This window comes from Neolamprologus multifasciatus, chromosome 2 (assembly GCF_963576455.1).
Source record: "Neolamprologus multifasciatus chromosome 2, fNeoMul1.2, whole genome shotgun sequence".
NCBI classification, from domain to species: Eukaryota; Metazoa; Chordata; class Actinopteri; order Cichliformes; family Cichlidae; genus Neolamprologus; species Neolamprologus multifasciatus.
Window position 1 is genome coordinate 19,604,295 of NC_140440.1, and position 14,683 is coordinate 19,618,977.

Below are 14,683 nucleotides of genomic sequence, written 5' to 3' on the forward strand. Positions count from 1 at the left end.
CGCTCAAGGCGCATGATGAGAGCCTGCCCAATCACATACACTACTTCCTGAGTTTGTTAGTGCGCGAGCGAACGCTGCGTTCGTCTTCATGTGCAGCTGCGTTTGTGCACATGTGCGCACTCCTTGTGATGTCACGGCCGCTGATGTCATTTCTCTGCAACAGTAAGCAGACCAATGAGCACTTCCTGTTCCCATTTCACTGGCTGTAAGCGCTTCCTTCGGTGGTGTCTTGGTGTGACAAAAGGAAATAATAGGCCGGCAACCTGAGCCCGTCACCACATTTGATGTGAGAGAGAGAGAGGGCCTGGCGGTTTAGGTAGAAGAGAGCACAGCAGGGCTTTGTAAAGAGATCCCACATCTAACGGTTGAGAGACTGCAGCAACCTGCCTACAGTGATGATGAGGAGGGAGCACGCAGGGAAGAGGTTCACGGTCATCCGTAGAGCGGGGACGTTCTTTTTGGGCGTTGCCAAGCTTTAGAATTTTTGCGCAAGCCAGTTGTTATGACTCCGTTACAAAAACACTTCGTGCTGAATAATAGCGGAAAAATTCCTAAACAAAACAATATTTATGCAATAGTTGATCGGTGGTGCTCTGGATGGATAAACTTGACATAAAGAGCCGAAGCCACAATTGTTCAGAAAGATTATTTTTACGAAATTGTGGTTCTGGTATCAGTTCCTCTAAAATCAAACACCGTGAACACTATTTTAATCTCAACGTTCCACTCTAAAGTTGAACCCTGTTACGGAAACAACATCTTCATTTGCTCGCACGCATCTCGGGTGTTGTTTTTAAACCTGGTTTGTGGTCGTTACCTAAACGTGACACTGACATTTCTGAAGCTGACCATTTGTTACAGGCTGTTTTTGTATTTTATGGACGAGATGATTAAACGAGAAAATAATAATTTATAGATTTCTCAGTAATAATATTGCCACTAAGCACCAGATGAGTTGTGCAAGACAAACAGGGTGGAGGACATGCATGCGTGAGAACTGAGTGCAGTGAATCACAAGCAGCACTTGGACACAGTGAAGAGAGATGGAACGAGAAAGAGCGGCAAAGAGAGGGGTTTTTGGGAGAGTGAGGCATAAGATGGGGACAAAGGGCAGTAAGAAAGGAGAAAAAGATGGGCGGGACAGCTTGAGCAGCCACTGCATTCCAACACGTCACATTCCTCTTCACATCTGGCTGCAATACACATGCTCCCTGTTACTCACCATCCCTCGCTGCCTTTCACAGACACATAAGATCTGACCCACATGTGCACACACCAACGCAGAGTTATGCACATAACCTCCTTTAACAAGCAAGATTCCAATGCACCGGAAAACTAAAAATATTTTTTCTTCCCATGTTTTTCACTCAGCCTGTTTGGGATCCTCATCCTCCCCTCTATCCTATCATCGCAGGGCTGCAGTGGTGGCATGGTTCGGTGGTTGAAGGTATTCAGAGCTGCCCTGCTTCCTCTGTGAGTCAGCACTGTTGCATGTTCCCATGCGCCCTGGCCCTCAGCAGGGGAAACCTGATCCCAATATTTACAGGCATACACACATGTGCTCACACACAGAGGAACAGGAAGTATAGAGACGACTAAATCTGAAGATGTGTGTGGTCCGTCTGGAAGCATGCGTGTCTCTCTGGAGAAAGGGAAGCCTGTATTTATTTTATTTTATTTTTTTACATTTCTTTCAGGGGGACGATGAGACAGGGAGCAGAGACATTGGGAGACAGGTGGACAGGCCAGAAGACACAGACTGGCTGTCTCTGCTATGAGCAGTGCGCTGGCAGGTGGGAGTGTCCATCAAAAGGGAAAAAAAATTAAAATAAATAAAAGTGTAGCACAAATGCTGCGATGAGGAAACCAAAGCCAGTCTTACAACATAACCTGAAAAGCTGCATGTGTTTGTGAGCCAGTGTGTTTGCTTACTGTCAAAGTGGTCATGCCTCTGTTTGAAGGTGGATTGTAGGCTGGTGCTAAGCTTGGAGACGGGAGCTTTGATCTCCGTGTGGCTCTGCTGGCTTAGCTTCTCCTCCATCTCCACAGTGCAGCAGGAGTAGCCCTGCGGACACACTTTCAGGGGGACTCCTGGAACAGACGAGGGAGAACGTGCGTTAAAATTCCACGTCATCTGAGAAACATGCAAGTCAACACAAATTAACTCGAGGAACAAGTCCTGATTTGAAATAAAAACATAAAATTTAAGATTCGATTATGATGCTGTTAATGTCACTGTAGCAGCAAGTAATGCAGATCAGTCATTAATTTCTTCCCTGGGATTCAGACCTTATGCTGAGAAATAACAGGTTCACCTCTCACCAAATCAAACGCACCCTGGCTGTTAAAGCCCCCTTAAATGCACTTAATTGCAGCTCAGAGGAGCCTTTAGCTGGCCGCTTTATAGAGCCCCGCTCTTATCCCGACACTCCCCTGTCTTGATGGATAGTTCAGTGCCAAAGCTTTCTCTGAGTGCTGTCCCTCCTAAACAGTGTTTAAGAGGAAACGATTAACTTTTCGCCCACACTGCAGGTAAGTGCGCTGACGTCAACCACAAGCACATGAATGGAGATAAACATATGTGCAAGCACGCTGGGCTGAGGAGTCTGAAAATGCTCTCCAAGTAATGTAAATTAGAAAGTTTTGGACTTCTTATTTCGGTGTAGGGCTGCCACAAACGATTATTTTGATAGTCGACTAGTCACCGATTATTTTTGCGATTAGTCGACTAATCAGATCATGCATCCATTGGATGTAAAACGTACAGCTTATTGCACCAGCAGCATCTGCTCTTATATAACTATCATTAGCTTACAGCTTGAAGTGTTTAAGGTATGTGCTAACTAAAAATAAAGACAAGATGATAGTTTATTAAATTTTAATAAAATCTGCAGGTTGTTTCAGTGAAGTTTAATAAACTCAGCCGTCTGCTCCTTGCTATCTAAAATATAACAGGACACCGGAGTATATTCTCGAGCATCTCACACTTCTGATAATCAGTTGTCTGCTTGACGTTTATTCAGTTGTGTAAAAACTGTAACTTTAATCTCATTCAAACTGATTTACTCAGGAACAAATAAAATACTACAAAAAGCCAAACAATAACATTTTTAAGTTATCTAAGTGACTTATATATCATGTTTAACCTGAGTAGCAAAAGATGGCGGTGGGATTGAATACGATTTGCCGGTGTCGTGCCAAAGTAGGTATCCCCGACAGAATTTGTTTCCCCTGTGCTGGGAGCACGCAGGAAGTACTGATGTTTTCATTTTGTGAAAAAGGGAAAAATTAGTATCGTTACATTACCATTCAGTTTGAGGGTTACAACAGAAAATTATATATTTATTGCTCACGGGGTATCAGATGGGATTATTTTAATAAATCATTAACATTTTGGCTGATAACTATTTTTATTCTCCTGTAACTTTACTATATAAAGAGCTAAATCCTCCAAAGTTTCAGGAGTAATGCCTCATAATAAGAAGTGTTTGTGAACGAAAAATCAGCAATGTGGGATACTGTTTGTCCGTGATTTACACAGGGGGAACAAATTGTGGCAGGATCAGCCTGATATTATTTGTATCCCACTATAACTTCGTTGTATAAAGAGCTAACATCTCAAAAATGTCAGGAGTAGTTAGTCATTATAAGAAGTGTTTGTAAACTAAAAATCAACAATGTGGGATACTGTTTGCCCCTGATTTGGACAGTCCAGCGTGTGCTCCCGACGTAAGGGAAACAAATTCTGTCGGGGATACCTAGTTTGGCACGACACCGGGAGTCCGCTGTTCTCACCGGCTCTAATGAGCCTTGAACCCTGGCTAACTATCGAGCTAGTGGGTAACAGACATCTCCGAAAACGTCGGAGCGCTTTTGAAAATATGTGGTGTCTTGATAAACTGAGCAGATATTTGAGGTTCACACAGCTACATTCTCGCCTGAAAATATGTTACTTTATTTTGTGACCCAAAAAGAATAATAAGAGTAATATTAAAACTAACTAGCTGCCGACATTGTTGACTACTGCGCTGGGCCGCGCTATGAATTCTGGGACACAGCTTCTTCTTTGGGGTTTAATGGCAGCTGGCATCCTTGTACATGCAGTGCTGCCATCTTCAGTTTCTGTCCGTTATTACACTCTTAAATCCTACTACTTATTCCTGCGTCTTTTGGGATCTTACAAAGCTTCAAACGATGCGTCGACTATTACAGTCGATGTAATCGTGACTAGTCGACTAATCGTGGCAGCCCTATTTCGGTGTGAACTGAAAGTGTATATATGCATAAGATTTCCATCAAGAGTAAGTGCCAAACGATGCCTTCTTCAAGGCTCGTTATACTAGACAAGTGGTGTTCTTCTACCCTAGAATCTCAGCACGAACAGCTGGGGTACAAAACTGACAGACATGGCTCTGAAAGATTGACTCGATTAAAAACAAAAACAAAACAGCAGCCTGTTCATCTCTGTTAAAACCCAAATACTGTGTCTGACAAAATGCAAACTGCCAAAAGTCAGTTTACCATCCAATTAAAAGGAGGGTCAGGTGAGGACGTATGCAAGCCGCAGCTGCAATAATGTTTTGTTTTAAATGTAGCTGTTGGAATCTGGGAGAACACAGAGATCCTTTCATTGGATCCCAGCACCAGCAGCCAGTTTAGTTTTCCCCACCAGCTTGTGCTGAACACATTCCTGCTACTTGCAGGACCAGCATGTCATTCATGGACTGACGCTTTGGGATTATCAGCCACACTCATTCAAAAAAAATAAATACATAAAAATCCTGGATTAGTGTTTTCAGATTTCACCAAGTTCCCACATTACTGACACACTATTAATACTTGATACCCTCACAGTTATTCAAAAAGGTTATTATTGGTTTATACATTTTATGACAAGTTGAGACTTTTCAACATTAAAAAAAACAAACAAACAAAAAACCCAAAACCCTGTACTTCCTTTAAGTGACACTAAAAGAACCGTATGTAAACCACATCTGGCCATTCCATTCACTAACATGTCCTGAATAAACCTGGCAAAGCTACCTTAAGCTCATCTTTTGTTCCCGTCACTTTCAGCGCTGATAATCAGTTATTATTCACTTCCTTGTGTTACTCGTTTTTGTTACACTCAGGGAAGCTGCTCTGCTGCAGTTGAGGTTCTGCCTGTTGAAACTGGTTTGATTACATTAAAATCAAAGCATATGACTGGGATTTTCCCCCCGCCTTGTGTTATCTTCAAATGTTTAATGCGTTGCTATGACAACCCTGACAATGTGGATGTGTTTCTCTGTGACATCTTGAGGCTGCTTTCATTACTGCTGTAAATGTAATAGAAGGCGCCCATTGAATTCTATTAGCAAACAGGGCCCGACTTTTGGTGATTTTTCTTGGCAGCACAGCATAAAAAAAATTGCAAACACACACACATACACACACACCAACCAAGTTTTTCTTCAGCACAGTGAATCAAACATATCATAGTTCCCAGCATGTTTGAATAAGCACCTAGAACTTAAAAATAATGAAACTTAAGGGTCAGACGTGACTCTCAGCAGTGCAATCGTCTAAACGGGGCACCAGAGGGAGGGATGCACCCTGGCGCCATAAACTGGACGCCTCTGTCTGGGATCGAGTCCAAATAAACCTCAAGTCACCCCTTCTCCTCAAACTCATCCCCCTTGTTCCTTTAAACATATGCACCTACCTCTCACACATACCCAGGCACAGTTGGCACCCCATACCTAAACATATTCACACATCACATCACCGTTCAACACATGGCTCTTTGTATGAGGAGCCTGATTGGAGGTACGCAGACACACACAAACACACACACACACAGGCTGAACTTTTAGGTGAAACAACCATCCAGTCTCTCCTCGAGCAGGGCCCCCTGCTTGCCCACAGCGCAGGCGTACAATCAAAAGAGCTATATCCATGTGGAAAATAGACGTAGTTACCAAAGTACACAAATAAAAGTGAGATGGTCAATATTTCACAGGAATGTCTGTACAAATGTCACATTGTTAGCTCAAAGGATTAGGTCTCTGAAAACTGAAGAATCTTAGCTAATGCATACTTTGTGAAAACATTTTGGCAGCCAATTGCTCAAACCGCTGGGAGAGAAATGGCACCCGCTGGAACAAAAAGAGCGCGCAGCGAACACGAACAGTTAGAGCTTATAAAAATCAACATCCCACTGACATGTTTCTGCCTCACCATTGCAGGGAAAAAAGGAAAAAGCTTTGTCAGTTGATGCATCAGTCATTTCTCCACCAGCACTAGCATGAATAGTCTTTGTGCGACAAGTTGCCTGATGGAGTTCCTTTGAGGGGCCTCTGTCATCCCCTCCAGTTTCCCCAAGTACTTTAAGATGTAATAAGACACAGTGACAGAGCATTGTTCAAGTGTCACTTAGAAGAGGAAAACTGCAATTTATGGCAGGGAAAACGAGAGAGTAGCATCTTGTAAACAAACATGCGACTGTGTCGTGGCATTCATGGGCTCTTTGCTGCCTCTCTGGCCTTTCCTTTGTGGCTGTTGAGGGGGGAGCAACCACCATCCCCTTTAAATGGCTCATAAAATAAGTCACTTCCCTTTGACATTGTCCTGCCTCTCAAACATTGTTCTCAGAGGAAGGATGGTGGGGGAGGTGAAAACGCCTTACAGACAAAAACCAGATTAGACACCTCGCCACCCCCTCTGCCTGCCATCATGTGCCCCTGAACCAGACGGACCTCAAAGTGCCCCCCGCTGCCGCCTCGCCCGCCACCACCCTGCAGGCTTAACCAGTGAGGTCAGGGGTTAACAGCGACTCCTCTGAGAGAGGTCCTGTCCTCTGACCCCTCCTCTCCCTCCCTGTCCGCTAGCCAGCACATCCACCACACACACAGTTAGTCATGCCTCAAACCCCAATCACTCCAATAATAACGCCGCCAACACACATATCCTCCCCAAACAAAAATTGTAAAAATCCTCACAAGTACAGGCAATTAAGAGACACAGAAACAGACAACATATAAAAAGGACTACTTAACGGGCACACACTACAATCGTTAAAACTGCAAAGAGAGGTGTGGAGGAGGCCACAGGGTGCAGCATGTCACGAACCATACACAGCGCTCTGTCACTAATTGGAGCCTAGTCATCTGTGACTGAACCATAACACCGAGCTTTCACACGACCATCAACATTTGTAAATAATTAAAATGATAAATGCAGCTTAAAGCTCATGTATATACACAAACACACACTTCAGTCCCAGTGGAATGCAAGTCGTTTGAGATGGCGAAAGCTGGGAAATCTCACTTCGAAACACCAAAAATGTGCGGGCGCCTTCCAAGTCACTCTGATTTATGTGTGAATGCTCAATATATAAAACAAAAGATTCAAACATTCCCAGCCGAGTGAAGTACGAGAAGAAAAAAAAAAGAAAAGTAACACCCGTGAATGCAAAGGTTCACTATTAATTCACATATTATGCTCGGTCCTGTAAAAGGGAGAGTGCTGCTAGTCTGCTGAACGTTACTCACACACGCTGTTGTAAATTTGCACACCCTGCAGCCATAACATTCTCCTGTTGCTTCTCACCTCTGTCTGCGGTGCAATTTTCCCGAGGGGGTTAAGAGATTGGTGCCATTTGTTGGGCAACTTTCTTTTCTTGCTCCACATCCTGTCAGGCACAATCACGTGAACCAAACCTGTGGCGGAGCAGGTCGACGTCACCGCTCATTTAAAAAAGGTGTGATATTTTTCACACAAGCATGACGTTAAGGGCAGAATAAATTGTGGATTGATTTAATGAGGAGAAAGAGATGAAAGGATAAGCAAACAGCTGCGCATATCGCTTCCAAAAACATAAAATCATAGCATTCCCCCCTCCAACTCATTCCCTTCTTAGATTCTTTCCTGTTGCAACACGTTGTCAAATCAGCCCATTCTTTTTGTCTCCCTCTCTTCCTCCCTTTCATCTCCAAGAAGCCTAAAGTTGTCATCTGTATCCGGGTTTTAAGAAATCCTTTGACTCATTCGTCACTGATCCATTAGTTTTCTCAGCTAATGTAATGTTCGAAAGAATTCTAATAATTCTGCGCTTAATGCAGAACTAAATAACTCAGTACAGACTAAAAAATGCTTTGCTTTTTAAGTCAGCTTTCACTAATTACTTTAGGAAGCGAGCGTTTTAAAATTACACCCTCACAGCTATGCAAAATGATGGAATGAATGTTTTCTGTGCAGGGCTTAGCGATTCAGTGTCTGCCATGACATCAGTCTAGTGTTACTTTATCCCGTGACTTTTCACAGTACAGCTAGGATAAGTGCTTTTCAAGAAATTCTTTAACCAAGCCTTACTCAAACCTTGTTTACAGCTTGGAAGGGGGGGGGGGGGGGGTTATAACAAACATTCACTGCCTGCTACTCAGTACAACCGCAAACTTGCTGAAGGGCATCATGCCAGCACTAGTTCAGGGAGGGAGGGGGAAGTGTCTCTGGTTCACTTTCCACATCAACATTTTCCTTGCTCCCTTCTGAGGAGTCAACCTACTCATGTCTGCAAGGTGACCATTACGTTAAAGTAATTACTGTCCAGATATCAACTTGAAAAGTGTGCCCCCTTTTTAAGCTTAAACACCACTACCATCACATTCAGGAACTGGGAAAAGAAAAAAGAAAGAAGAAAAAAGCAACGTTAAACGCACACTCTAATATCCTGAATACATACTGAGCTTCAGCTGAATTACCGCAAAGGGAGAAAATGTTCAGCAACATTATGCTGTAAGCGGAAACCATTATTAGAGACTGGGCTGTTCATATGGAGATCATCAGGGCAGGGCGATATTTCCACCTACTCCTTTTCTACACTTCAGCCCTTACAAAAATAGAGTAATGACAAGTTTATGGCAGCTTTGGCCAAACCAATAATGCTTTTTGGGTCCCGCACCATTAGGGACGTCCAAGAGATTCTGAATGTGCTGGGAGGGGAATTCTGAATCTGAAGTCACAAGCCTCAACAAAATGGTGGGTAGAAATGCTGCCTTGTATCCATTGTTTGTGAAGTTAAGAATAACCGAACCAACAAATTCTACACTTGATGGACAAGAAACGATTGTTTAACGTGGTTCTACTCAAGCAGTGTCGTCAGCGCCTGCATAGAAGCAAAGCTAACGAACACAGCTGATCATAAGCTGTGTGTAAAGTCAAGTGTCTGCACAGAAATCCCGTCTGCTCTACAAACACAGCACAGCACCACTGACCCGGACATCTGCTCTAAAGAAGACACTACAACACATGCTGTAGATCTGTGGCTCCTCACAGGGAGTGGCAGTTTTTGGAGACAGGCTCCAGCTAACCTATGACTCACTCACACACACACACAGCTCTCGTAACTACCCTCTAGCTTGTAAAGGATGCAAGTGAAGTGGGCAATGGCTTTAAAAATTTAAGTTAAGCGGTAAAATCTTTTACGACGGTCATTTCAAACTTAAATCCAAGCATCTGCAAAAACAGAAAACGTGCCTGGAACAAAAGGTTTTCCCTCAGCAGGATCACCATCTTCATGAAGTTATTCGTCCTAGACAAAAACTGCATGTGCTACAATACTTCTAGACCAGGGGTCGGCAACCTGCGGCTCTTTAGTCTTTATTTTGCGCCTCCGGGTGGTTTGGGAAAATAAATTATAAGTATTTAGCTGAAGTGTATTTTATTTGTGTTTAGTTCTTTTTTTAACTTGTAGTTCTAAATTGGAAGATTATTGTGATTTTGAAATATAAAAATAAAATTATATCTTATTATTTTTTTCATCGCTCAAAATAAGCGTCACACTTGCACCGTGCATTTATCGAGACTTTCAACCCCAGGTAGGCCAATTATGGATCTTCGGATCCACATTATGTCAGCAGCTCCACAGTGAACTATGTTAAAAACAAACACTGCTCACGCCTCACAGATGACAGCTTACAGTCCTGCGTAAAGATGAAAGTGACTTCGTACAGCCCCGATTTGCAGACGCTGTGCGCAGAGGTTCGGGACCATAAGTCTTATTGTAAACATATCATGGCAGACCCGACGATGTTTGCATGAACATGCTTTTCAGCATCTCTTTATTGACCACTTTTCACACACGGTTGCTGTAAGCATACAGCCGGCTGTAGCTTTTCAGCTTACAGCCCGACAACACAACAGCATAGAGAGCACAGACTTTAAGGCAGAGGCGTGATTGCGGGTCCCGCTCAGGCGCATCCGCCTCCCCTGCAGCGGCGCTGCAGACCACGCCCCGCCACACACATTAACCAGGTGAAATACATATTTAGGCAGAATTTTGCAAATATCTTCTTTTTTTTTTTAAGCAGCATAGTGCTTTTTTTCAATTATTTTTTAAAAGTCAGGTCAAGGCTCCAAAAGCCCAAAGGCGATACAAGGGTGGCGGCTCACAACAGTTTTTGTTTGCTACATGGATCATTTTAGTTCAGCTGGGTGTCTTTCCTTTTGTTATATTTCTTTAAGAGTTCAAAATGTGTTAATTATATAAATAAAATGTAATTTTCTCTGTAGCACTTCATAGATTTCATGAGCAACACACCGTAGTTGCTCTGTGGATTCTTTTAAAAAGCAGTTAAAAACTTTTCTGTTCAAACAAGCCTTTTGTTGATCTACGTATTTTATATTCTTTACATTATTTACATTTTATCTTTTACATTGTGTATAATGTCTATTGACTGTATTGTTTATTTTAATATTTGTGTACAGTGCTTTGTGACTGCCTGTCTGTGAAAAGCGCTTGATAAATAAACTTTACTTACTTAAGTTGTTCACACAAAGCATAAAGGTAAAAAAAAAAAAAAAACAACCAAACAATATATACAGTGTTATCTTCATTTTAGATTTCAAAAAGTATTTGCGGCTCCCAGTGTTTTCTTTTGCGTGGAAACCGGGTCCAAGTGGCTCTTTGGGCGTTAAAGGTTGCAGACCCCTGTTCTAGACTATACACTAAACTGCGTTTTGTTGATCCGTTACTCAATATGTCCAATAACAATGATAGTTGTCTCTATAGCAGGGCTGTAAACAATTATTATTTTTTAACTTTGAGGATTATTCGTGTAAGTTTTAGAGATTTGTTTTTCACCTTTACTGCAGGAAAAGAACCCAACAACCATCTCAGGCTGACCGCATGACATAACACTCAGCATCACACTGCAGGTTAGCTCATTGTGCCAAGCATCGTCTGAAGGACCGCCTTCTTGTTCATCTTATTGGGAAGCTTTGATTTCACTCACAGCAGGTTAACAAGATGTCGAGTAACGACAACTCTGAGTCTGTTAGTCAGCTGACCATAAAGCGACTATCGTTCACATGACGAGTCAAGGCACCGATGTTGTTTCAGCCTTGGAGGTTAATGTAGACTACAGTCACGGAGGAAGTTGATCACTAGTGTCGAGCTTGGGAAACTCGAACACCGGCTGTGACGTGAAAGATTTACTCCACTTAGAACAATGTTCACCATCCATTTGTGAGGGAGGAAGTTGAGGTTTAGCGGAGTACTCTCTGGAGTGAATATTCAGAGCTATGCAGGCAGCCACAGAGCTTTGGATAATAACTGTGTAAAATGATGTTTCCTTAAATAAATCAAGAATTAAAATCTCTTCCACCGCACGGCTGTGAAAACACCAAACTGCCAAAATGTACTTGTCACGTGGCATCAGTGTGAGGAGGAAAAAAATAAATAAATATGGCTACTGCTGTGGTGCAAGAGCAAAAAATCATTAAAATCCTAAAGTGCATCTACTGTTTGTTTGTTTTTTAAAACAAAAACAAAAGCAGTAGATACCTCCTGCCATCTCAGCAGAAAAACCGAGCACGGCCCAGCTCCCATTTAGAGTGAAGAAATGTCACATTTAAGGCTTTATCTGCGCTAAAATCTGCAAGATTTTGTCCAGCTTGCGAGTTGTTCTCTTAATGGCTCTCAACCTAACAAACAAACCTCACACTAGGATCCATAAATCGGAGCCCTTCGCCACCAGAGTCCATTTCTGATTACTAAACCAGTCGGGGGCTCGGGCCAATTAAAACTCTCCATTTGTGAACATTCCAAAACGCTGTCATCCATGAACATTTACCCAGAAGCCCCTGGGGAGATTCCTCAACACTGCCCTGGCCTCTGGTTCGGTCTTTTTTTTTTTCTCCCCCCTTCTCCCATCCCAGCCCTGCATCTCCGGCTTTGTCTCCCCACACAAAAGCTCCCTGCCTACACCACTTCCCAGGTCACTGCTTTGTCAGGACTTCAGCTCGCTTCTTAACTTCCCCAAGTGCATTTAACAAGTCAAACCAAATTCCAGCCGCTGTTCCGCAACTGCTCTGCAAGTTCACCTGCTGGACTTTATATGCACATCTGTTCAAGCAAAACCTGCTTGAATCCCTGACCAATACATGCAAAACAGCTATATGTTCTGATTAAAGACTGTGCATGTGGAGGGGAAAGTTATGAGGGAGCTACCGATTCAACGGGTTCAGGCATTAGTGCTTAAAATGCCCATTTTAAATTAAATGCTCTTAAATTAGAATAAAACGGTTCAACATTCGGCCCAGAAAGAAGCACACAGGTCAAACCACGGTCATAACTGCCCTGAAATTAGATTATAGACAGAAAGGTCAGGCCTCCAACACAACTGCGAGTTTAGCCTCTAACCACGAGGGTGCTTGAAGCCATAATTCATATTAACATAGTTATGGGGAATTCATAGTTCAAACAGAAGTGGTTTGGTTCAGGATATGATTTAGCTTGGGGTACTTTCATAGTGTGCGCCGCACAAACTTTCTGCAACATGTTTTACTTTCTGAAAACCTCCCGTCCATAAATCAGCCCCGGTTCAGCGGCGTGACTGCTACTCAGCTCTGCTTAGCCAGCTGGTTTTTGACGCATCTGTGTCAAGTAATGCACAGAGAACAGATACGTACATAAAAGAAAAGACAACACTAAACACTTGCGAGTAAATCAAGAAACGTTCCTTCCTACCATCACTCTGCTGGGAATCTTCCTCAACAACTGCACCATCTATCAGCACGCATTGGATTCACGTTAACAACTGGTCTAATCTTTTAACCTTCCCCACATCCATCTCTCAGGTGATGCTGCCTTTGATGAGCCGCAGATTTGAAGTATTAGATCCACGGCTTTAACTACAGATTCCACCTTGCCGCTTTAGTCAGTCAGTGTTTGTGCGTACACGCGTGCGAGGAAATGTGACGCAGTTACAGCGAGAGAGAGCGAGACTGTTACGTTGAAGATTTGCAGAGACAAGCAGACAGGGTTTGCAGACAAATGGAGAGAACAAGTTACAGCACAGCGTGATTATCACAAGGGAAGAGCGGGGGGGGGGGGGGCACAAAAGACGTTCCTGGCTTGTCCCTATACACCAGCCCTCCATCTTTCCACTGACTCATGGCACACAAATGAAAACAGACTTTAAAGGAGAAGATGAAAAACACTCTTTACTTAAGGCCAAGTGCTTTACCTGCGCAAACACTGTTGTGCTGTCAGAGAAATGGACTACCGTTAAGCTTGCAAATAGATGTGCTTCACACACAAAGCATGAGAGCTATGCAGTAGAATATATGGAGAAAGCTTAAACCAGTTTGTGGCCTTTATGTGTGCCCTGTGCAAGTCGCAAAACCCAAATTAACACCCTGCCACTCAAAAAAATTCTAATTTTTCAAAACATACGAGGGCTCTTAAAAGACCTGACATGCAAACAATACATTTCATTGTTGGTAGTAAAACCCAACGAACCACTCCTAAGGACTGGGAGCTCTTTGACAATGTTTATAACAGACCTCAAAAAGCAGCTGAAGTCCACCAGATGTTGAGGCAGGATGGGCCGGGCGAAGCCCCCCCAAGCAGAATGAGGTCAGGTACGAGATCAAGTTTCTGGAAGCTCAAAGCTACAAGGGGGGGGGGGGGGGGGGGGCAACAAAGATTCTGATATACCTGTTGGGCCTTACGAAACTGGACACCCAACAGAGGCGTTGGGAAGAGAAGCACTCACTGCTGACTGTCAAAAGGAGTGGAAAGACTAAACCTTGGGGTACAATGCTTTAATGGTTCTCAGTCATGGATGGCTCAGTCTGTTCACGACGATGTGCACCGAATGGGTCGATAAATCAAAGCTACTTGCTGTTTCAGTCATTCACAATATTTCAACCACTGGCGCGCCGTCTCGCATTCCCACATAACGAGTAATTTTTCTGCCCACAAAGCACACACTGACCAAATGATTTGCAGCCATCACTTAGCAAAGCATTCGATCCTTTTATGTGTATGTTTTTTATCACGCTCCTTTATCCGGCCTCAGCCAGAAGAACGTCTGCCGCCGTCTCCTTCATCTTTTCAAAACCTGCTTTTATCGTGGTGCGAACTTATCAAGTTCACAAAGCTATGTCGAGCAGCCAAAAATCTGACTATTGCTTTTTTGGGGGGTGTTTACGCAAGAAAAACAAGAGCTTTTTTATCTCAAACAATATAATTTATATGAAAATAAATCCAAGAGTGAGCAGCGCACAAGGAGAGAGAACGGGTAAATATTAGGAAACCTATTAAGCTAACTGCAGTTTGGAAAGTTGAGCTAAGTGACTGACTGCCATGTCAGTGGGAGTCTTGATGCAGGCCTTGGGAGTAATTAGCAAGGATTAC

The 14,683-nt window shown here is 43.2% G+C and overlaps 1 protein-coding gene across 1 annotated transcript in view; it reads right to left on the reverse strand.

Annotated features, from left to right (window-relative positions):
* Positions 1-14,683, reverse strand: part of gpc4 (glypican 4) — a 31,154-nt gene that overhangs the window by 9,267 nt on the left and 7,204 nt on the right. Inside the window, exon 2 of the mRNA XM_085135809.1 lies at positions 1,933-2,091. Within this exon, the coding sequence (XP_084991935.1) occupies positions 1,933-2,091 (159 nt within the window). The remainder of the gene's footprint in view (positions 1-1,932; positions 2,092-14,683) is intronic.